This window comes from Aspergillus steynii (genome assembly GCF_002849105.1).
Source record: "Aspergillus steynii IBT 23096 chromosome Unknown P170scaffold_6, whole genome shotgun sequence".
Lineage (NCBI taxonomy): Eukaryota > Fungi > Ascomycota > Eurotiomycetes > Eurotiales > Aspergillaceae > Aspergillus > Aspergillus steynii.
This window is the reverse complement of record NW_020194403.1, coordinates 1,655,810-1,676,808: the sequence shown is the minus strand read 5'-3', so window position 1 is coordinate 1,676,808 and position 20,999 is coordinate 1,655,810. Positions and strand designations below refer to the sequence as shown.

Here is a 20,999-nt window from a genome sequence, read left to right as displayed (position 1 = left end):
AGCCTCGATCTCCCACGGACAGCGTTGACCCTGAAAGTCTAGATAGCGTTTACCGAGCTAGGGCACGGTGCATCCAGGCAACCACGGTCGAGGACTCGATGCTATTATTAAATTCTGTTCCAATGGATGGAAATGACTTCGGGATGGCCATGCGCGGCAAGATATGGGGTGGACAGCTGAACGGTCATCAACATGACCGACCCCTGCCTAACTCCTCTCTGGCGAAAAAAAAACAGGCAAACAGAATTAACGAGATGAGCGACGAGTCGATTGAAGGGAAGACAGGCCAATTCCAAGCTCCCTCCACGTTACAGAGGATCTGAGACGGGGGGTGAGATCCTTAATCCTTAATCCATCATACGCCGTAGTAATCAGAGCCGCATGAATGTACTCCGTCAGGACTATCCGTGTAGACTCTGGTACAGACTTCACTGCTTCGAAGTCAATCGCTTCGGGAATGCCGCATTGCTTTCTTCTCTCGATTGCCTTAAGCTTTTGAATCAGACCGGTCAATGTCAGCTCAGCCCTGGGCGATGGTGGAAGGAGAGCCTTGGTTCGTATTCAAGTGCGCGACGACCGAGAAGCAAACCACGGACGGGGTGTCATCGTATGGGATGGAGACCAAATGTCAGAATGTCACATTGACAAATTGTCAGAGAGTTTATGCCAGAAATCAGAATGTCAGAAAAGAAGGAAAGAATGAGGGAATCCGCGGGGTGCCTGAATACCGCCGGGCAGCGATACCAAACATACACCCGTACGGTACTTTCTACTTTCTACTTTCTCCTCTTCTGCTCTTCCTTCTCTTCTTCTTCTTCTCTCTCCATCTCTCCTCAATTATAAATTCCATCGCTCTTCCATCACCTCCTGCTTCATCTTCATCATCAATGAATGAAAACATTAAACAATCACATTAAATTCTCCCATCCCGACCGAACATCTTCCCCGTTTTCCCCGAGCTACTCACACACCGCTTCCTGGAGGGGAGAGAATAATGTAATACCTCCCCCGGACCCGATCGCTGATACGTGCGCCACGAGGCTGAATCGCAAGGTGCACTTGGGACTTCCCCTTCCTCTCGCCCTCCTGCTTTCTTTCTTTCCTCCCTCCTTCTCTCTCCTCTCTCCCTGTCAGCTTGCAGATGGTTGTCTTGTCCTTCTTCCCCCCAGTTTAGGGCTGGCACTAATTATTCTAATTAAGTCATTCCTTCCTTGACCCTGCACCTGCGCCCTGCCAACCATCTATTTGTGGCCTTCCCAATCACTGCCCCTCCCACCTCCAGCGTCTCTCTTCCCTTTCCACCGCCCTCTTCTGTCGCTCCCCACCGACCGCTGCTTGTTGGCGCGACCGACCCATTGATCTCTCGTCTCCAACGTCCTTTGCCCTGCCTCGCGGGGTATCTATTCTGGGATCCCGTCACTCGCGATGGCTTCTCACGAGGACTCGAGCCAATCTCCGGCGGGAGTTAAAAACCGCAGCGTCAGCCCGTCCGCTCATCTTCATCATCCCCAACAGCAGCCGTACAATCATCCCTCCGTTGGCCTGACCTTGGACCCCTCTGTCGCCGTGCCCTCCTTCCACAACCATCCCAGCTCCAGCTCCCCAAGCGCCGACTCCTACTCCTACAGCACCGGCGGCTACCTTTCCCCGCCTGGCGCGCCGTCCTTAGCCCCGCCGGACCAGTCCTTTTCCCACAGCCTGCAGCTGCCGCAGTCCTTCGAGCCGGGCTTGGTCAACCAGTTTGATCAGTCCTCGGGCATTCCGCTGCAACAGCACCCGCAACCCCAGCCGTCGACCGAGGAGAACTTCTCCAACCTCTTGAACTCCGATTCCGCGGGGTTCGACTTCTCCGTCTACCAGAACCATAGCCCGAACAGCACGACCGCTCCCGAGTACGACTCCTCCCTCATGCTCGACCCCCAGATGCACGGGCAGCCGCGACCGGTCAGCCAGGGCGTGAACCCCGCCGACCTCGTGGGCCAGATCTCGTCGCCCCATCCCTCGGCGTCTCCGCAGATGTCCCCGCAGGAGCAGCATGCGCACCACTCCTCCCCGAGCCCCATATCTCCCCTGAGCTCGACGGCGGGCACCTTCTACACTCCGCAACACTCTCGCCACACGTCGTTGGACCCTGCGTCGGCGAATTACCTGACCGGCGGATCGCATGCCGATTGGCAAGCCGTCATGGGCAATGCGGCCTTCCAGGGCCACCGACGCGCCCCGTCCGAAGTGTCGGAGGTTTCCTCTGCCGCTCACTCGCCGTATATGTCCCAGCATGAATCGTTCGACGCCATTGACAGCAATCCCTCTCCGCTGTTGACCCCGCAGAATGACCCCGGGCTCTACGAGAATGCACTCGCCATCGAGTCCTTCACGCTGTCCGAGCACCAGCAGCATCAGCATCCGCAGCATGCCTTCAGCCCGGCCCACAGCCCTTATATTTCCCCGCAGCTGATGCCCCAACAGGGGCCAGAGATGATCCCGAATATCCCTTATATATCTCCTCCGGCAGAGAATCCGCAGTATTCCAGCCCTTCGGTGAACGACGTATACAACACCGGCGCGGAGGGCGCAGTTATGTCGCAGGGATTGCCCCTGGGCCAGGACATCGGACAGGCATCCCAGATGGCCCCGCCATCCATCAATGTGGAATTGGCTCCACCATCGAGGAACCCTATTTTCCCTCAATCCAAGCCGGCGACGGACTTGGATTCGTTGAGCCCGCCTCCTTCCATGCGTAAGCGCCCACCTCTTCCCTCTCTGTCGTTGTTCCTGTTCCCCTTGCGCCGAAGAAGGAGCTCGTCGGTGCAACCATGCTAACCCAACGCGATAGGCTCTCGCATGCGCAGTAAGTCCGACCCGTACGCTCACCCCGCGTCCCGCTCTCGGAGTCCCGCGACTACGACGAGTAGCTTGGAGCCTTTGGCTCCTTCGTCCCCCCGATCTTTGTCGCCGTTTGACTCCATGGGCCGCCAACCGCAAAGCAATCCCAGTTCGCGAGATCCGTCTCCCTCGCGATCTCGACGGCTGTCGACATCATCTATTGACAGCCGCAACTACATCCTAGGCCTTGCAGATCCGCAGCGGCCCGGGGCGAGCCCCAATGACTCGAAGCGCGTCCAGAAACATCCCGCCACGTTCCAGTGTCACCTCTGCCCCAAGCGCTTCACAAGAGCCTACAATCTACGGTCTCACTTGCGCACCCACACGGACGAACGGCCGTTCGTCTGCACCGTTTGCGGGAAAGCCTTTGCCCGGCAACACGATCGCAAGCGACATGAAGGATTGCATTCCGGCGAGAAGAAGTTTGTCTGCCGTGGAGAGCTTTCCCGCGGCGGACAGTGGGGATGTGGTCGCCGATTCGCCCGGGCTGACGCGTTGGGCCGTCATTTCCGATCGGAAGCCGGTCGCATTTGTATCAAGCCGCTGCTGGATGAAGAGTCACACGAGCGTTCGATGATAGACCAGCAGCAGCCGTCACATGCAGGCCATCTGCAGCCAATTCCGCCGCCCCTCATGGTGTCGGGGATGGATGGTCAACATGCCAGCAGTTTCGTTCTTCCCGCGGCGTTGTTGGCCCAGTATCCCGCACTGCAAACCCTTCAATGGGATCAGATCCCGGCTTCGGCGGACGATCCAAGTGATATTGGAGGTCGCAGCAGTTTTGACGCCAGCTCCGGCGGTGAATTCGGATTCGAAGACGACGAATCCGCCATGAGTAGTGTCTCCGGCATGAGTGGAGGGTACAGCCCCCAGGAGAACATGTACGGTGTCAACAACCAGATGATTGGGGTCAACTCTGGCGAAAATTATCCTAACACGGAATGGAGAGAATGACATTGACTTGTTTGTGCTCCTTTCTATTCGATTCCATTTGTCTTTTTTGTTCTCGTTTACCCTTTCTTTCTCCCTTTTTCAGTCTTTTCTTGACCCCGTTTTGTCTTCTTCTTCGTCTTCTTCATCTTCATCTTCTTCTTCTATTTTCCATCTACATCACCAAGGTTTTTAGGAGCCCATACCCTGAGTTGGTTGCGAGTTTGTCGTGGGTTTTACACATTCTATAGAGAGGGATTCCGGCGTTGAGATATAGGTTGGAGCACGGGAATCACCCAAATCACGGCGGTTTGACATTCTTTATACATCGTTCGATTTTTTGTTCCCTTTTCTTTCCCCCTCTTCTTCATTCAACATCATTTCGAACCCTCTTGCTTATTCGTCTATTTACCACTTGTTTTGATTCCCCCTTGGTCCGCAAGGGCTGCGGACCGTTGTTATGTGTTTATGAGGATTCATACCCGAGGGGCTCTGTCTACTTCTTTTTGTGCAGGGGCTCCAAGATGGGTAACTTGCCCTTTTTCTTTATTTTTATTTAACTTCATCTTGGTTTTGTTTTCTTTCTCGCTGCTTGCTTTGTTCCTCGTCTCTTTTTGCATATTAAAATAGTCCAACAGAGTTGCAGCTCAGAATATGATACCGCCTGTGCAGCAGGACAAGGCAGTCCCAGGATGCCAGATAACTAAAATATCGGCCTACGACCTCTTTCTCTTCGACTCTGGTTAACAAGTTCACTAAATCCCTACAAGGTATACCTATTTACACAATTGCTGTAAGCGCGGCGGAGTCTAAAGTCTAAAACCACTCCAGTCTAGCTAAGATAATGCAAGGGGTTCACCTAACGGGGTAACGGGGTATACGAAACAGGGGGCGCTCATTCGAAACGCTTATTTCACGCAAAATGGCAATAACGGCTGAATCTAAACCTACAAATAAGGTTGACAATGTGGTACAAAGGTCTACGGATTCTCTCCGACTTCAAAACGTCGCGGACTCCGCCGAATGGAATCCGCCCTCACCGTGCTCGCATCCGGACCAGTTTTCCGATCTCACCGATCCACTTGGCTCCGAACTCTTCCTCGGTGAAGCGCAGGGCGGATCTGCGCGCCCGCAGGCGCATCGCGATCTTCTCCTCCTCGGGCAGGGCCAGGGCGGCTTCGAACGCGGCGGCGAACTCGTCCTCCGTCGAGGCGCGGAAGCCCGTGGCGCCGTCGCCCAGGTCGACGACGATGTCCTCGCGGGGGCCGCCGGAGTCATGCACCACGCTAATCAGCCCGGCGGCTTGGTACTCGACGACGCAGATGCCGAAGTGCTCGCTCCACATGGCGTTGACGCCGATCGAGGCCGTGCCGAGGTGGGACAGAATGGCCGGCCAGCTGGCGTCGCAGAGGAATTCGGTCTGGTCCCGGATGCGGAGCTCATGCGCCAGGAGTCGGAGGTTGTAGATGTGGGTTTCGTCGGGGCTGGAGTGCCGGACGGAGCCGATGAGCACCAGCTTGGGCTCGGACTGCGAGGCCGACGCGGGATTCTTGCCGCGCTCCTCGAGGAAGCGGGCAAACGAGCGCAGGACGAGCGGGTGGTTCTTCTCGGGCCGGAACTGCGCGATGTAGAGGATGACCGGGCTGCGCTGTTGCTCGGTCTCGGCGTCCACGGTGATGGTCGACTCGAGCTCCGACACGGCGGTGGGTGGAAAGACAACGGTGGGGTCTTGGTAGACGTTGGTGCGTCGCGAGGGGCCCCAAATGGTGCGGATATGCGCCGACGTCCACGAGGAATTGCACATGACGACATCTACGTGGCCGCCGACCCAGCCGTAGAGACGAGCGAATGCGAGCCAGTATTTCCGCTTGACCTGGCCTCTCAAGCCCTTCCCTGCACCCGCGTTGACGCCTTGAATTCCGGTGGTGTCATCCAGTGATTGAAGCATGTCGGTCGATATCGTCGGATAGTGGACGTAAGCCCCGGTGGGGACGGATGGGAACAAGAGCTTGGAAAAGGCCAGGGTGAAGGCGTAGCCCATGGTGTCGACAAAGATATCGGGGACTAGGAGATTGAACGCATCGTAGGCAACAACCAGCGACCCGAGGGACTGGCCCAGAAGGGTCATGTGGGGATACATGCTGCTCAGGACATATTTGCGGGTGGTGAGATACATCAACACCACCGTCGGGGCGTGAAGTTGGATATTGAACCGGCCCTAAAGCAAAGGCGGGTTAAAGGTGCCAAATTTAGTCGCAGCGGCGAAAAGTCCCTCTTACCTGCACCTTCTCCAGCATTTGAGCCTTGTTGACTTCATGATCTCCGGTGTATATAGCACAAGTGGCCTTGGGCCATCGGTTCTGAGTCGCTCTCACAGCCTCCCAAAGAACACGCTCTCCGCCCCCGCCTGCGTTGCTGTTGCAAGATGGTCAGCATTGATTCTGCTCCCACATCTTGGGATGATCAGGTGTTCAACACAACATGGAGGAAGAGGGGAGCTCCGGCATACCAAAAGGGGTGGAAGAAACCGATGATGCCACCCCAGTCCTCATCGCGGCCGGATTGTTTATGGCCAGCTGTCCCGGAACTGGAGCTGGAGGAATCGACCTTTTCCCAATCCTCATCATCCCCCGAGCCGCCCGGCGATGACTTCGATCTCCTGGCCTGGAATTCCTCGTCCTCGATACGGACCCGCGAGAGGACCAATTCCCTCCGAGACTTAGTTCGCTTCTGGATGACCCATCCCACGCCGCGGAGTACGAAGCGGAGAAGACCCAAGGGGAGCTGCGGGACCAGGACGCAGGTGGCAAGGAGGGCGAGGACAGTGATCACGGTTTTCAGTAGAAACAACATCATGGCGAAGCACAGGTGGTGACATCCGAACGGCCAGGCGACGGATGGTGAAGGCAGCAAAAGAAGCGGCGGAGAATCTTCCAGCTGGCGATTTTCCGTTCCTTTGGAGGTTGAGTTTCGCTATCGATAACAGCGATCGCATACCATACATACCGTATATACCGTATATACGGGACATGGTATGGTAATATCTCTGACGGGTCTGATACCGTATGTATCGGAGCTTATATAATGCTACACGTGATAACATCACGTGGGCGCCGTTGTTTTCTGTCTTCCGCCGATTCCATTTGCTGCCAGTTTTGCTTGTAGATCGCATTGTCGGAGTACGAGTCGCTCATTCTTATTTTTCGCATAGCTTAATCTTTTCCTTCTTTGATATTCTTTTTATATAATTGTCTTCCCAACTGAACTGAGCCGTGAAAGTCCACTAAAGCCCCAATCATGAGATCGTTCCATAGCTCACTCCGCTCGACGCGAAGGTCTGCTTTTCAGCATCAAGTCCGTCACTTTCACCCTACCAGGCCAAGGCCTTTCGTTGCCGAGGCTCTTAGCATCTCATCTGGGTTTATCTATTCTCTTCATGCAATCACTGGTCTTCCCTGGGTCGTTTCCCTCCCGTTGACGGCATTGGTGGTGCGCACGACTGTCGCCATGCCGTTGCAAATCTATACCAAGATCCAGGCCCGGAGAGAGCGTGATATGATCCCTCTGGTCCACTCTTGGCGAAAGTACTACCAGGATGATGTCAGAACCCGCAAGCTGGCCGGTCAACTCGCCCTCCCTGGAGCCGCGAAGATGGAAGTATTGAAGGCCATGAAGGGCAAGCAGCGAGCCCTGCACAAACGCTGGAATGTCGCTCGGTTCTGGAAGCCCCTCAATTTTCTGCAGGCCCCCATCTGGATCTCCATCATGGAAAGCATCCGAGCCATGTCCGGTAGCACGAGCGGGCTGGTCCCTTATCTGCTCTCCTTCATGGAACCCTCGTCCTCTGCCGAGGCAGGCGCTGCCCTGCAACGGGCCGTCGAGCCGTCCCTAGCTACAGAGGGCGCTTTGTGGTTCCCGGACTTGATGGCCGGTGACCCGACGGGCATTCTTCCGGCCATGTTGACCCTCTCTATCCTTCTCAACGTCCGCACGGGCTGGAAGGCCCCGGCCCTTTCGGAACTGTCGGACCTGCCGCGGATAGAATTGGCGAAGAAGTTGACGGTGAAAGGGCTCAGAGCGTTCATCCAGGTTCTCGCGCTAAACGTCGGTCTATCGGCCTATTATCATGGAATGCCTGCAGCACTTATGGTCTATTGGATCACCAGCACGAACACTGCCACGTTGCAGACCTATCTTCTGGAAAAGTACATGATATTCAACCAGCCCTTGAAGCCTTGGAGACAAATGCATATCGCATACACATTACCGGGTGAAAAGAGACCTTCACAGACGAAATAAACCTTTTTCTTCTTGTTTTTACCCTTCTTCATTGCAGCCTCGGGGCGATAAAAGACAAAGGAAAGATACTCATTCAGTTAAGCGTGAAGAAGTTGAAATCGAAAGAGAGAAGAAATGAAAAAGGACACAAGAACCGAACTTCATTACCGGCTATGTGGCATAACCACTTGTCTGTCTCCCGCCAAACACCATGGTTCCCTGGTCGCAAAGTCATCTGGGAGGCATGTCACATTCTGATATCGGCAAATCGATGTGGGGCCCAGCTGAAGAAACGTTCACGCCGCCGGACTTGTCGCTGCAGGTCGCTAGAGCTCAGATCTAGATAAGGGATTTGAGCCATGCGCAGACGAATGAACTCGGGGCAGATAGGGTCTGGGAAAAGCCATCCATAATCGTGGATAAATGTGCTTGGGGATTCGCCCAGATACAAGGCCAGATATGCATCGTCCCTGCAATTCCACCCTTCTGGTCCGAAGCTGGGGCATGCAGGCTCGGGGTACTCGTAATTGGCGGGGTCCTCTTGCTCTACCTCCAATTCCTGGAATCCTCCGCGGATCTCCGCATGGTCAATGTTAGCCTCATAGATAACACCCCTCGCCAAAGCTCGCTGCATAGACTGGGTCTCGCCCGGGAAATAGGTTTGCAGATAAGTGAGTTGTCTGAAGGCGTTGACACCGCTCAGTCTGTCGGCAACAAAGGACTCCTGGATGGGAGGGTTGAAGTCAAAGACCACCTGAAGCTGCTCGGTGATGTCAACGACAGTTCCACGGCAAGCCCACAGGTAGTAGTCATGGTGGAGTTCCCATCCGATAGGCCAAGTGTCGCGGCTCGGTTCGTTGTCCATGTGGGCTGGGGGGATTGCGACTCGCTCTGCCCTGCGCTCCTCGCGCTCGCGAGGCGTCAAGGGCGGGCTCCTGTCTCTCCTCACGTGCTGTTGCCATTGGCGCGTTTGTATGAATGGGTCTCGCTGGAAGACTTCGGGAGGATAGCCGTACAACTGGCGGTTGTACATAGACCTGACAATTCGTTCGTCGGGCGGGCTGGGCGGACGCTCTTCCTGCCTTGGTGTCGGCGTTGGCATCGTACTCGAACGGTCTGGTCTTGCACCGCCGATGATCAGCCAATCTATGAAACGGCTTAAGTTCGCGACTTGCTCCTCCGTCCGACCTTCCTCGCGCAAAGCAGTTGCGCGGGCCACAATGTCTACACCATTGACGAGAATCCTGCCATTGTGCGCATTGATCCCATATAGGTTGCGTCGCGGTCTGGGGGCATGGATTCTCCGCACGGTACCCTGTTCGTCCGGGGTAATTGGCCGAGGTGAAGCATCCTCGCTGCTGTCGCCTTCGCCCTCGTGATTTCCCGTGGAACGGCTAGGAGTGGCCGGCATGACTGCCTGTGGCTCGTATCAATCTTCAAAAGCAGCTGATGACGACGCAGCCAAGCAAATATCTGTCATTGCGGTCAGTGGATGCCACTCATTCTTGTCTCTCCGGGGGAGACTGGGGCAGAATTTTAATCGAAAGAAGACCTACTCCAAGAGCTGACTGACAAGCACGGTGGTGATGCGTATGTGAGGAATTCGGCGATTGAAGACTTGACCTCGGTGAGAGAGACGGGAGAGCAAAAAAACTTGGTCTGTTTACGATAGCAGATCCAGGGAGCAAGCCGGGATCACAAAGACAAGAAAGAAAGGATATGCTAGAGTATGGAAGTGAAGAAAGTCTGGCCAGATGGGTGAGAGTAAAGCGAGCGAGGCAGCATGGGGATTGGGGAGGCTGTGGTGGGTAGAGCGAAGGAGGAGAGAATGGAGGTGTTAATGAGGGAGAAAGGGAGGGAAAGAAAGGCTGGGGGTGCTCTCACCTTCTTTTCTCTTCCTGTGTTGGTGTTGGGAACGATGCGATCAGGAGGAGAAACGATGTGATCAAGCTGGCTGGGCCAACGCAACGTTGCGGTCTGGTGTTGCGTTCTCTGGTGCGGCAGCGCACCCATCTGTCTCCCCCTGCATCTTTCGCTTTCGTCAGCCTCTTCTGTTTGTATATCCTTCTATGGCTGTGACTGATGGACTTGTGGACTCATTCTGGGGTTTGTATATATGTGTGTACTATATTTTCCTTTCGTGTGTATAGATTAAGATGTGAGAGTACTGTATACTAAATCTGAAAAACTCGGTGTCTCTTCTTGGTCCTCAGTAGTATCACAGTACAGGATGTGATATTGGATCTCTCAGGGCAGTGATGCTCACGTGGTTCACGTGACAGGTGAATGAGCTCTGCCAGCCAGTGAATTGCCCTCCTGTTCTTCCATGCTGTGCAGAGGATGCTGTCAAATAACAAAGACGGCAGGTGAATGACATGAACAAATAATAATCATTTTAGGAACAAGTATGCTTGCTTTATGCAACAGAGTGCCATCCCAGGGCTTCAGCAGTGAAACGCCAGCTCTCACCAAGTAGATATCCTTGACCATAGGGGAATGCAACAGGTAATAACAGTAACTATAAGAAAAGGAGGGCTTTGTAGGGCCTCTTTTAGAAAACAAACAGTCTTAACGCCGACAAAGGTAATGTTATAAGGTGTCTATCAAAGCTTGGCCTTGACGTTTTCCTCCGACGCGCTGGCTTCTTCGTTGACCGCGATGCTGCGGTTGTCAGGGCCGTCGCCAAAGAAGATAACCTCTACGGTTACGTCGTCCCTAATGATAACAGTTAGTTACCGATCATTTCCCATGTGTTTACAACCGGGGGACGTACCGATATCTGCGGGAGTACGGGCTGGGAAGAGTCAAGAGAGCGCAAACCATGTCCTTGTCCTTACCGCCCATGGCATTGCGGACAAGGTGAGTGGCGGCGTTGTTATCCTCGACGGTGAACCGGCTGGCGGCGCCCGCAATATCGTACTGTTGCTGACGAATAGGGCGGCGCTGGCCATCAGATCCTGCCTCCTTCGATGCTTCCACGGGGAGCTGCTTGTTCTCAAACCCTAACCAGCTCGGCAGCCAGCTCTTGTTGGTACCATTCGCGGCTCCGGATCTCTGCTGCTCAACCCATTCTCCCACAAGTCCGACGACTTCTTCGTTGCTCAGCATCTCCCAGAGACCGTCCGTAGCAAGGACCACGAAATCGCCCTTGCCGGGTTCAACCTTAGTGGTCGTGATGACAGGCTCGGCAGTTACATAGGGGGGTGTCTTCAGAAGAGGGTGCGGTGTCCGTCCGAAGAACTGTCGCTTGATCTTTTCCTGGGTCTCTTTGCTCCACTTGTAGAACGCATCACCGAAGGAACGGCTGGGTTCCAACTGGCCGAGAATTCTTCCGTTCCGTACGACATTTGGTTCGCCGGGGTGTTCCTCCCGCAGACGCTTCATCTCGGACGGAGTGCCGCCGGTCTGGTCCTCGGAGAGAGCAGTTGCCGACCACTTTCCGTTTGAAGCACGACGGCCCAAAACCGCTCTGGAATCGCCGGCAACGGCCACTTTCAGGTCCTTGGACTGCGAGTCATAGAAAGCAAGTAAAGCACAAGAGCCGGACAAAGCAGGAGCAAGCATCTCCGCCGCAACTCGTCGCGAGTTGGATTTGAGCACCTTGTCGACGCTGCTGTGCACGATGTCGTTGTCGAGTTTAACGAAACCCTGCTTGATGGCAGCATCCACGGCATTGGACGTGGGGGATAGCAGAGAAGGGTCGGTCGCAGCAGCTTTGTAGGTAGAATTCAATTCACGGGCCACGTAAGAGATGAGAACATTGCGCAGCTTTGCCGAAGTTGTCCAGCCCCTGGGCGAGAATGAATTAGACAAAACACCGATTTTCCCATGCAGCAGATGAGCAACTTACGAGTGGCCGTCAAACACAGCCCAGAACATCCAGTCACTGTTGGCGTCACCTTCCTTGGCCGCCGCGACCGTTGAAGGCACCTCAACGATCTTCTCGGCGTGGTCGTCTTCAATAGGAGAGTTGCTGGGAACTTGGACCACATCGTAGCGGACGACGCCTTTGCCACGATTCACCAAGTACGACTCCTCATTCTTCCTCAACTTCTGGGTGGCTTGTTCCGGCGTCAGCATCTCGAGCACGCGGCGGTCGGAGTCGTCGGTCTGTTTGAATAGAGGTTGTTCTCCCGAGAGGGTTGCGGTATAGAATTGATCATTATCGACGAGAAGGGCCCGGCGGGTTGACTCTGCGACGTCCTCAGCATGTGCAGTTGACGTCGCTATCGAACGTAGCTGCGAGGACGAGGTGGCGTTCAAGCCTGCCACCGGTGTCGGCTGCGAGGTGTTGCCTTGATAAGCGTACCAAGCCCCGGAGGCCACCACGGTAGAAATCACGGCAATAGAGAAGTTTCGAATATGCATGGAGGACTGCAAGGATGCAGGAATCACGGGTGGATGTTTACCGGCGGAGGAAGGACGGAGGCCGAAAGGCCGGCTGCTGGAGAACGAGACGGCGCACGGTTTCCTAGCAGCGACCTTCCGTACTGGTACACGTCGGGCAGTACGGAAAGCCTGAAGGGCCGCACGTCGCATTTAGGCGGCAGAAGACGCGAGAGGTGGAGATAGAGAGGAGGATATCCAGCGACGCCGGAGAGCAGGAGGGATGGAAGAAGGCCGTCCTTCTCGCCGCATCCATGCGGAGAAGTCAGCGGAGTCCAGGCTCCCAGGCATCGGCGTCAGGTGACGCCATGCCGCGCCGCCAAGCCTTACGGTACGGTACGTCTGTGTTATATACAGTACTGACGGTAAATACAGGTGTCCCGCACTAAGCCCGAACGGGCAGTGTCGTCATTCCCCGCGGATCGAAAGTCTTTGGAAGTTTTACTCATCCTTTGGCTGTCACTCCCGCCTCATCCAGCCTTCGTTCCCTCGTTCCCTCCCCCTCTCTATCCCGAATGTCCTCTCGCGCTATTCGCAAGCTGCAAAAACTGCGCGACCAAGAGTTGCAGCAGGCAGAGCAAGAAGACCATGACTCCAGCGAAGATGAGCCGGTAGCACGGCCGTCAAAGCCAAAGTTAAACGCTTTTGATCTCCTCAACGCGGCCGAGGATGAAGAAGACGATGACGATAGTAACGTCAACGATGAAGAAAAAGTCTCCGATGAGGAGATCCCCGAACCAGTGACTCAGCCGGCGGAACGCGAGCCTGCCCCTACGAAACCTGCCGATTTGAAGAAAAAGAAAAAGAAGAACAAGAAGAAGGCATCACCAAAATCTGCACCAGATGGACAGACCGGTACCAAGCCAAAGGGCACAGGACTGGATGACATTGATCGCGCATTGAAGGAATTGGCAGTTGACCCCAATCATTCGACGTCCGCAAAGACTACCGCCGCATCAACACAGGCCGCACGCGACGCCTCATTCGCAAAGACACCGGAGGATCTGCTGGCCATTGAGCCCAGAGCTCTCAATGCAAACAATGAAATGCGCAAACTGTTCGGGAACGTGGTGTTGGAGAATTTTGATCAGCCCCAGGATTCCGGCCGCAGGAGGGACCGGAACCGGGAACTCGATCTTGGACAGGCGCTCACGGGAAGATACAGCCCTGCCAGTCGAGGACAGAGCTTGGCCGGCGTCACACTACGACGAAATGTTTTGATGCAGGGCAAAGACGAGTGGCCCCGCGCACCGAGTGGAGGGCTTGGAATGGAGCTAGCCGAGAAATTGGATACGGGGGCTACAGTGTATCGCATCGTTCACAATGCTGCGTATGAAGATATACAGAGGCAGTTTGATATTTGTGTGGAGTCGATGGACCCTCAAAGAATGATCTTCCTGTTGCAATACAACCCATATCATATCTCAACCCTTCTGCAGGTGTCGGAGATTGCGAAGCACCAGGGTGATCATGCAGTATCTGCCGACCTTCTTGAGCGAGCTCTTTTCAACATCGGACGCTCCGCCCACTCAACCTTCAACACCCGCCTCAAGGAAGGCCAGGCAAAGTTGGACTTCTTACATGGGGAAAACCGTGAGCTATGGCTGGTTGGTTGGCGCTACATCGCTAACTTGGGGATGAAGGGGACCTGGCGGACTGCGTACGAGTGGGCGAAGCTGCTGCTGAGCCTGAACGCCAGCGATCCTTATTGCATCCGGCTTTTGATCGATGGGTTGGCTCTTCGTGGCCGAGAGTATTCTCACTTCGTTGAGCTCTGCACGCAAACGCGATTGAGCAAGGATTGGTCATCGCTGCCAAATATCCAATGCTCCCTGGCGCTGGCCTATCTCCGACTCAACAAGCCCAAGGAATGCCGGGAGCAGCTGCGCCGGGCCATGTCTCGCTACCCCTGGGTGTTCTGCAAGCTGGCTCAGGAGCTGGATATTCAGCCCATGCCCAAACGAATCTGGGGCAAGATGCCCCCCACGGAGGCCCATGAATTGTTCACGGAACTCTACATTGCGCGAGCCAAGGATCTTTGGAACACCCCGGAGGCCGTTTCGCTCATCGTAGAGGTCGCAGACACCCTGGGCGACGAAGAAGAGCCGGTGGAGCCCCCCGAGATCACGCTCGACATTGCTCGCCACGTTGTGGTGTCCGACATTCCTCGGGTTACGACTCATCTTCCGGGGCGCTTTGTCTCCGGGCGGATATCGGCATCTGATCCCCTGCCCCCTTATGACTCGGAGGCTTTCCGCCAACAGTCCGATCCCACCCCATCTTACTTGTCTCAGGTGCCGGAGGTTGGCCGGCCCCAATGGCTTCGCGATCTTCTCGATCAACTCAACAACGGTGCGCTGAACTTTCCCTTCCAACGAGGAGGTGAGGCCGAAGGTGAAGCCGAGGGCGATGCGCCCGACGGTGCCCCGTTTGTTCCGGACGAAATTCCCGAACATCACCCAGTCGCCCAACATCCGGCGGTCGATGCGCTGCCGGACTTGGAGCACTGGATCTTGGGTGACGGCATGATCATTCTAGAAAGCTTCCTGCGCCAGCATGGAGTGGACCGTGGGAACTGGGGAGACGTGGTGGACTACTCCCCCTTGAACGAGTATGTGGATGCCCTGGATGCTCTCGAGCCCGATATGCGCCAGCGGATGTTCGAGTGCATCCGCGTGGCCTTGGGTGAGCTGGTGCTGGACATGCTGCAGGAGGAGCTCCAGCAGCTGCAGTATGACGAGGAGGACGAGGAATGATTCTACGGAGTAGCTCTGAATACCCTGCTCAGCGATGATGTACAAAATACTGTGATTCGCCCTCCTGTCCAAAATAAAGGGGGTTCTTATGAATACCACGAGATCTGAGATGGTGTAGAATCTTCTCATTGAGCAATGAGCATAGACAATTAGACATTCGCAGCAAGAAAAGGAGTCATCGATCGCCGCTTAGTCAAGCAGTCACGGATCCACCCGTCATCGCGACGAACTAAACAATCCGCTTTCATGATTCGCTTTCATTCCTCTTATCAGACCATCCTGAAAAAAAAACCATCGCCCCCTCCGCCCCTTCGACCCTTCGACCCTTTCAAGAATTTGCGTCTCATCTCCTGTTGTCGTGGATTAGCGATACTCGGCCTGCGCTGTCGCCACCGAATCTTCAATGCAGAATTGATAAGAGTTGCGTCATTGATTACACCCGTCGAAGAAGAAAAAAAGACAGCAATGTCCGTTCTTTGGACTCAAGTCAGCGGATCATCGGCCGCAGAGACGGTGCCGTTGACGCCGCGCGAAGCAGCATCGGGCCTGCTGGGCTCGGTCTCTCTCACCTGCTGGATCTTTCTGCTGGTATGTGAGAAGCCTGTTTTGTCCGACCGAGACAAGACCGGATCCAGTCATACTGACACACCGCGCTCCTTCTCTTGCCAGGTGCCCCAACTCATAGAAAACTACCGCAACGGCAATGCCGAAGCCATCTCCTTCCTGTTCCTGTTCGTCTGGTTCGTCGGGGACGTGGCCAACCTGATCGGAGGCGTCTGGGCCGGCCTGGTCCCTGTCATCATCGCCATCGCCGTGTACTTCTGCATCGCCGACGGAGTGCTCATCACGCAATGCCTGTACTACAAGGCGCGGAACGCCAGCCCCTACGCCGTCAACCGACGCCGATCTTCCGTCGAGACCCCCGACCCGACCACCCCCTTGCTGGGCCGGCGCTTCAGCGACAATCTGCCGGACAATGCGACGGGTCGTCGTCGCTCATGGACAGCGCAGCAACAAGCCAACAGTGGCAATCGGGATGCCGACGGAACGCTGGCCAAGATCGTCGAGGAAAACGACACGGGTCGCAACGCCTGGGTCAAGAACATCAGCAGTGTTCTGGCTATCTGCTTGATAGGAATGGCCGGCTGGACGGTCGCATGGCAGTCGGGGGTCTGGAAACCCGCTCCTGAGGAAAACCACGGCGGTGTCGAAATCGCCGCCGGTGCGCAGCTGGTGGGATACTTCAGCGCGATCTGCTACCTCGGGTGAGTCACCAGCCCTTTTTTTGAGGGGGTTGCAAGCGCAACGCGTCCCATGGCGGATAGATGGACATTTAAGGAAGTAAAATAAGGAATGACATGCTGACCTGGAATGAAAAAATAAATAGCGCGCGCCTCCCACAAATCTACAAGAACTACTGTGATAAATCATGCGAGGGTATGTGATGTGACTATGCGGGCTGCGGACGCAAGGCCGAAGCAAACCGAACACGAGTTCGCTAACCCAACCATCTTAATAGGCTTGTCTCTTTTGTTTTTTATTCTGTCGCTCATTGGAAACCTGACCTACGGTGCTGGGGTATGCCTCCCATAACTTGCGATGAAACCCGACCGGAATGACTTCAGACTAACAATAGATTGTGATGTATAGATTCTGTGCCACTCTACGGAGAGGAACTATGTCATCACCAATGTTCCCTGGCTGATTGGATCCCTGGGAACCATGGTCGAGGACATCACGATTTTCGTGCAATTTCGCCTCTACGCTACTGTCGACTCAACCGCCGCAGTGGTATAGATATAGGGCTGGCTGTCTTTTTGTGTTTGATGTAAAATCCCACACGCTAACCGGTTAGCGCGTTTGGAAGTGCGTTGCGCGCAGCTTATCGATTGTTCGTGTCTTTTGGCGCTTGATTATCAAAAAAGTTGATTGGATTTCGGAGCCTGGCATTTTGGAGCTACCTTGCATTTGCAAGTCCTCAAGAAATAAAAGTTGGACGGTTGGGAGCAGGCGTGGCACTGTTGGTTTCGCTTTACATGTGGCTGTTGATATATAGAGATTTTCTTTCTTTTTTTTACTTCTGCACCAGGACAAGGCGTTTGGCAAAGGGAGCAGGTGAATCGGAAGGTTCTATAGTGATACAGAAAATGCAGACGGAAACCTTTTTGTTCATGGTCGCATGACAGACATGGCATGAGAGCTGGGCACCTTTAAAGCTCGAAACTAGCTAAAACTCGAAACATATCATACAGAGAGTCGAAGGCGGCCACATGGATCTCGCCCTCGGCCATCTATACGCATGCAACTAATTCCTGGTTTTCCTGCGGGCCAGAATCTTATCGTCATCTGGTCCAGTACCTCTGTCACGACGAAACCCATCATGCAAGCCCAGCGCCCAGTCCCACCGGATGTCCTTGTCCGTGTATTCTTCTTTTTAGTTTTCCCTTTTGGTTCATCATGCAGTCGCGTAGTATCGGGTACAAGGAAAGCGAAGGGGAAATTTCGATAGATAAGAAACGAGGAATAAAGGAAAAACAGAAAAGCCGAACGTATTAGGACGCTTAGTCGAAAAGACCGAAGCCCATGTCCTCGTCGGACTCCTCCTTCTCTGCAAGTCAATGCGTTAGCCTGGTCACCTCTCCGGCGGCATACGCCCGGGTCAATCGGTTTCTTACCCTCCTCCTTCTTCTCCTCAGCAGCCTCGGCGGGAGCGGCGGCAGCACCACCGGCAGCGGGGGCAGCGGCGGCGGGGCCAGCGGAGCCGATGTTGGTCAGGAGCTCCTTGATGTCCTTGCCCTCAAGAGCCTGTAGAATAAATCCAGAAGCGTAAGCAGCCGATCGCATTTCAAACTCATTCGATGTCGCCCGACGTGTCGATCACTGCGTGCGTCGAAAAATCATTCCGGGAATAATTTACCTTGGCGAAGATGGAAGTCCAGATGGGCTCAACCTCCTGGACCTTGGCGGCACCGAGGAGGGTCTGGATCTTGTCGGCCTGTGTAAATCAAAAAAGAGATCGATTAGCTTGACTTGCTCCGATCTTCATCGCGTGTTGCCCAGAATTTGCTTCCATGCTCTTCTTCAAAAATTCCTCCGTCGCATTCCTTTCAGCGTCGCGATCATTGTTCACAGCGTTCCACCGTCCTCCTCAGTATCGCAACCGATGCCCACCAAGCCTGATATCCGGGGAGAAAAGATCCAGGGTTATACGTACGGTCACCTCGACACCGTCATCGGCGAGGATGAGGGCCGCGTAGGAGCAAGCGAGCTCAGCAGTAGACATGATGGTCGACGGGGGGAGGGTTGACTGAGGACTGGAGTGTCGAGAGGGATGCAGATTAAGAGAAGAGAAGGGAAGACGGGGAGGTCTTTTTTTTGTCGTGGAGAGTCAATTGGCCGCTTCGCCCAGAGCGGAAGGAATGTTGTGTGTGGCGCCGCGTGACCTCGCTTAGGGCTGCCCCGATCCGGTCTAGCGCGGACAGGCCCCCGTGACCGCGCGCTAGTCCGCATCGGGCGCTACCGCTGCTCGATGCCATCATCGCCTGATCGTCCGTCCGTCGCTCTATCTTTCTCTTTCTCTCTTTCTCGCTTGCTGCTCGCCTCTAGCCATACCTCCCCTCGGCGCATCTACCGTATCAATCATCCTGACATACCGCCCCATTCCCGGTTTCGACCTATCTGATTTCCGCCTTCCCCTCCCATCCTCCCCCTCTCCCCTCCGGCGTCATGGATTCCCCCGCCGTCCCCGCTCCGCTGGATCCGCAGGAACAGCCGATTCTCGACCGGTTGCTGCACACTCGCGATGCCCTCCTATTGATCAAACAGGACAAATCGTCATATATCAAATCTCGCGACGTACTTCCCTTATACGAGGAAGTCATTGGGGAAGTGGAGAAGCTCAATGCCGTGCGCAAGGAAGGAGACCGCCGGCTGTCACATAACCGACGTTAGTATTGAACCGGGCTGAATCTTGTTCGGGAATATGGGGCTGATTGCGACCTTTCTTATTCCAATCCTACAGTGGACTACGTTCTGGACGACTGTTTCCAATTGATCTCCCTGCTGTTCCTGACGGTGGGGCGCAACAACGAAGCTCCCGCAGTGTAGGTGGACTGTCTCCGGACCCCCGCGGCATCTTTCCCTTCAGCCCGAGGCTAATATTGCGCCGATGGAAATGCAGTTACTCTCTTGCGACGACTGTGCAGGTATGACTGACCCTGGTCCGCTCATATGTGCTTTTTCATGGCTCTAATATCTTTTCTCCGTAGCGACTGCTTGATCATCTCGAAGAGGCCGGTTTCTACAGCTCGAAGGACCTTGACTCTATCACCAAGACACTGGCCAACATGAACGAGACCATTGAACGTTGTCGCGACGCATATTCACCGGCGCTGCTGACCCTCCTGGAGAGCCGTCTGGAGAAATGCCGACGGCTATTAAATAAACTGCAAAGCGGTCTGGCTGCCTTAAGCCCTGAGTTGGCGCCGACCCACGAGACCCTCGTGTCCATCCTGCGGTCCACCTCCGCTGTCAATACTCGGTCCAAGGTATGCCTTGTCCCTGGTTAGTCGTTGGATCAAGGCAGTTGACGGGATTACAGTTCTCCGCGACGGAAGTCAACGGACTTCGGAACCAGTTGAAGAAGATCGAGAGCACGATGAAAGACGGCAATTTCGTGGGTGCCGATGGATCTCTACTTACCGGTCAGGACGGATTGAAGGCCTTGATGGAGCGCTGTTGGCGATGGACGGAAATCGTTCTCGAACGGTGGGGAATGACGTATTCCGAAGACTGCATTGGACCATACCATGACTAACGCTACTTAGGGAGGGAAAAATTGACGAACGCTTCCAGGAGCAGTATGAGCGTCTGCTGGATATTCGCAACCAGCTGGACCGGTTGTCGGTGACCCAGGCGTGGTCGCTGCGGGAGACCGATCTCTTCGGTTACCAGCGCAAGCTCGATCGGATCGACGAGGCACGTACTAACGGCAACTTCGTGGACGCGGTCGGACAGCCGGCAGATATCCATGCACAGCGGGTAGGCATCATTTATCCGCGGGATCCTAATACATATCACTTGAGAACTGACTAACTCCTATAGACACTGCTGTACCTGATCCGTCGGAGCTACGGATACATCTATGCGCTGCTGATCTCGTCGGAGCCCGTGTCGGAGGCACTCCTTCCCGTTTACAACCAGTTACAAACCTTGCGACGATGTCTGCTCGAGGTCAAGGAGTCCGGTGGTGTGTCGAACTCGCGCGAGCTGTACCCATACAGCATGAAGGTGGGTCCCCGTGACGGCTCCCCAGGAATGTCCACTACGTTGGTCGCTAACATGTGGCAGCTCAACTCGATCGATAACATGCGAATCGACGGGAAATTCTACGTCGGCAGTGACATCCCCGAGGGACAGGGGAGTGTCAACGCCTTGCTCGCGGAATGCTACGACATTGTGTGGGAGCTGCGGGCGGCCGTGGTGGATGAGGACGAGGGCGGCTCGTAGGATGTTTTTCAAGATATGGCCGAAATCCTTGTTATCTTTTGGATATTTTTGTTTCTTTGAATTATGTATTTAATGACCGGGGGATCTACATGTGGCCGATGTGCCTGGGATATAGGGATTCAAGAAAGACGGAGGCTCATTTGCAGGATTGAGAAATCGGGATGGAATTACCCACCGAGGGCGTTTTAGGAGTCGAGTGATAAGAATGGAATGAATTTGTGATCCCACCTGGGCTGTTGACTATATGTATGTTGACTA

At 54.8% G+C, this 20,999-nt stretch overlaps 10 protein-coding genes across 10 annotated transcripts; 6 read left to right on the top strand and 4 right to left on the bottom strand.

Moving 5' to 3' along the window:
* Positions 1 to 839: 839 nt before the first annotated feature.
* On the top strand, positions 840 to 1,320 carry P170DRAFT_227495 (uncharacterized protein). The gene has a single exon (XM_024842885.1). It carries the CDS (start codon positions 892 to 894, stop codon positions 1,213 to 1,215), a length of 324 nt encoding a protein of 107 aa, XP_024702229.1. The 5' UTR covers positions 840 to 891; the 3' UTR covers positions 1,216 to 1,320.
* Positions 1,321 to 1,425: 105 nt separating this feature from the next.
* crzA (putative C2H2 transcription factor Crz1) lies at positions 1,426 to 3,837 on the top strand (the record flags this gene model as incomplete). Its single annotated transcript, XM_024853501.1, has 2 exons — positions 1,426 to 2,737; positions 2,834 to 3,837. The coding sequence occupies 2 exons, from the start codon at positions 1,426 to 1,428 to the stop codon at positions 3,835 to 3,837; spliced, it is 2,316 nt and encodes a 771-aa protein (XP_024702228.1).
* Positions 3,838 to 4,695: 858 nt separating this feature from the next.
* On the bottom strand, positions 4,696 to 6,744 carry P170DRAFT_466304 (alpha-1,2-mannosyltransferase ALG11). The gene is made up of 3 exons (XM_024852407.1): positions 6,323 to 6,744; positions 6,093 to 6,228; positions 4,696 to 6,031 (listed from the first exon to the last, which is right to left on the bottom strand). Exons 1-3 carry the CDS (start codon positions 6,667 to 6,669, stop codon positions 4,850 to 4,852), a joined length of 1,665 nt encoding a protein of 554 aa, XP_024702227.1. The 5' UTR covers positions 6,670 to 6,744; the 3' UTR covers positions 4,696 to 4,849.
* Positions 6,745 to 7,110: 366 nt separating this feature from the next.
* P170DRAFT_362045 (putative mitochondrial export translocase Oxa2) lies at positions 7,111 to 8,112 on the top strand (the record flags this gene model as incomplete). The annotated part of the gene is made up of 1 exon (XM_024844501.1): positions 7,111 to 8,112. The coding sequence occupies one exon, from the start codon at positions 7,111 to 7,113 to the stop codon at positions 8,110 to 8,112; it is 1,002 nt and encodes a 333-aa protein (XP_024702226.1).
* A 226-nt stretch (positions 8,113 to 8,338) lies between these two features.
* On the bottom strand, positions 8,339 to 9,502 carry P170DRAFT_428183 (uncharacterized protein; the record flags this gene model as incomplete). The annotated part of the gene is made up of 1 exon (XM_024847831.1): positions 8,339 to 9,502. One exon carries the CDS (start codon positions 9,500 to 9,502, stop codon positions 8,339 to 8,341), a length of 1,164 nt encoding a protein of 387 aa, XP_024702225.1.
* A 780-nt stretch (positions 9,503 to 10,282) lies between these two features.
* ptcF (type 2C protein phosphatase ptcF) lies at positions 10,283 to 12,707 on the bottom strand. Its single transcript, XM_024854905.1, has 3 exons — positions 11,942 to 12,707; positions 10,865 to 11,881; positions 10,283 to 10,806 (listed from the first exon to the last, which is right to left on the bottom strand). Exons 1-3 carry the CDS (start codon positions 12,628 to 12,630, stop codon positions 10,695 to 10,697), a joined length of 1,818 nt encoding a protein of 605 aa, XP_024702224.1. The 5' UTR covers positions 12,631 to 12,707; the 3' UTR covers positions 10,283 to 10,694.
* A 237-nt stretch (positions 12,708 to 12,944) lies between these two features.
* P170DRAFT_438621 (transcriptional repressor TCF25 family protein) lies at positions 12,945 to 15,340 on the top strand. The gene has a single exon (XM_024849644.1). The coding sequence runs from the start codon at positions 12,993 to 12,995 to the stop codon at positions 15,231 to 15,233; it is 2,241 nt and encodes a 746-aa protein (XP_024702223.1). The 5' UTR covers positions 12,945 to 12,992; the 3' UTR covers positions 15,234 to 15,340.
* A 160-nt stretch (positions 15,341 to 15,500) lies between these two features.
* P170DRAFT_438620 (PQ-loop repeat-containing protein) lies at positions 15,501 to 17,435 on the top strand. The gene is made up of 4 exons (XM_024849643.1): positions 15,501 to 16,498; positions 16,621 to 16,670; positions 16,753 to 16,811; positions 16,884 to 17,435. Exons 1-4 carry the CDS (start codon positions 15,699 to 15,701, stop codon positions 17,028 to 17,030), a joined length of 1,056 nt encoding a protein of 351 aa, XP_024702222.1. The 5' UTR covers positions 15,501 to 15,698; the 3' UTR covers positions 17,031 to 17,435.
* On the bottom strand, positions 17,310 to 18,516 carry rpp1 (ribosomal protein P1; the record flags this gene model as incomplete). The annotated part of the gene is made up of 4 exons (XM_024854904.1): positions 17,310 to 17,841; positions 17,909 to 18,038; positions 18,151 to 18,228; positions 18,448 to 18,516. The coding sequence occupies 4 exons, from the start codon at positions 18,514 to 18,516 to the stop codon at positions 17,795 to 17,797; spliced, it is 324 nt and encodes a 107-aa protein (XP_024702221.1). The 3' UTR covers positions 17,310 to 17,794.
* A 312-nt stretch (positions 18,517 to 18,828) lies between these two features.
* P170DRAFT_438618 (uncharacterized protein) lies at positions 18,829 to 20,969 on the top strand. Its single transcript, XM_024849642.1, has 8 exons — positions 18,829 to 19,179; positions 19,255 to 19,336; positions 19,414 to 19,438; positions 19,502 to 19,780; positions 19,834 to 20,000; positions 20,060 to 20,273; positions 20,337 to 20,522; positions 20,583 to 20,969. Exons 1-8 carry the CDS (start codon positions 18,960 to 18,962, stop codon positions 20,739 to 20,741), a joined length of 1,332 nt encoding a protein of 443 aa, XP_024702220.1. The 5' UTR covers positions 18,829 to 18,959; the 3' UTR covers positions 20,742 to 20,969.
* The last annotated feature ends 30 nt before the right edge of the window (positions 20,970 to 20,999 follow it).

Excerpts from the sequence above, each read along its gene's own strand:
- P170DRAFT_227495 (XM_024842885.1), top strand. The coding sequence starts at position 892 with ATGAAAACATTAAACAATCACATTAAATTCTCCCATCCCGACCGAACA.
- P170DRAFT_466304 (XM_024852407.1), bottom strand. The coding sequence starts at position 6,669 with ATGATGTTGTTTCTACTGAAAACCGTGATCACTGTCCTCGCCCTCCTT. Across the intron at positions 6,229-6,322 it reads GGTTTCTTCCACCCCTTTTG|CAACGCAGGCGGGGGCGGAG; the intron begins GTATGCCGGAGC and ends ATCTTGCAACAG. Across the intron at positions 6,032-6,092 it reads AAATGCTGGAGAAGGTGCAG|GGCCGGTTCAATATCCAACT; the intron begins GTAAGAGGGACT and ends CCTTTGCTTTAG.
- ptcF (XM_024854905.1), bottom strand. The coding sequence starts at position 12,630 with ATGCGACGTGCGGCCCTTCAGGCTTTCCGTACTGCCCGACGTGTACCA. Across the intron at positions 11,882-11,941 it reads GCTGTGTTTGACGGCCACTC|GGGCTGGACAACTTCGGCAA; the intron begins GTAAGTTGCTCA and ends ATTCTCGCCCAG. Across the intron at positions 10,807-10,864 it reads CCGTACTCCCGCAGATATCG|GGACGACGTAACCGTAGAGG; the intron begins GTACGTCCCCCG and ends TGTTATCATTAG.
- P170DRAFT_438621 (XM_024849644.1), top strand. The coding sequence starts at position 12,993 with ATGTCCTCTCGCGCTATTCGCAAGCTGCAAAAACTGCGCGACCAAGAG.
- P170DRAFT_438620 (XM_024849643.1), top strand. The coding sequence starts at position 15,699 with ATGTCCGTTCTTTGGACTCAAGTCAGCGGATCATCGGCCGCAGAGACG. Across the intron at positions 16,499-16,620 it reads AGCGCGATCTGCTACCTCGG|CGCGCGCCTCCCACAAATCT; the intron begins GTGAGTCACCAG and ends AAAAATAAATAG. Across the intron at positions 16,812-16,883 it reads ACCTGACCTACGGTGCTGGG|ATTCTGTGCCACTCTACGGA; the intron begins GTATGCCTCCCA and ends TGTGATGTATAG.
- P170DRAFT_438618 (XM_024849642.1), top strand. The coding sequence starts at position 18,960 with ATGGATTCCCCCGCCGTCCCCGCTCCGCTGGATCCGCAGGAACAGCCG. Across the intron at positions 19,180-19,254 it reads CCGGCTGTCACATAACCGAC|TGGACTACGTTCTGGACGAC; the intron begins GTTAGTATTGAA and ends CCAATCCTACAG. Across the intron at positions 20,274-20,336 it reads CAGATATCCATGCACAGCGG|ACACTGCTGTACCTGATCCG; the intron begins GTAGGCATCATT and ends TAACTCCTATAG.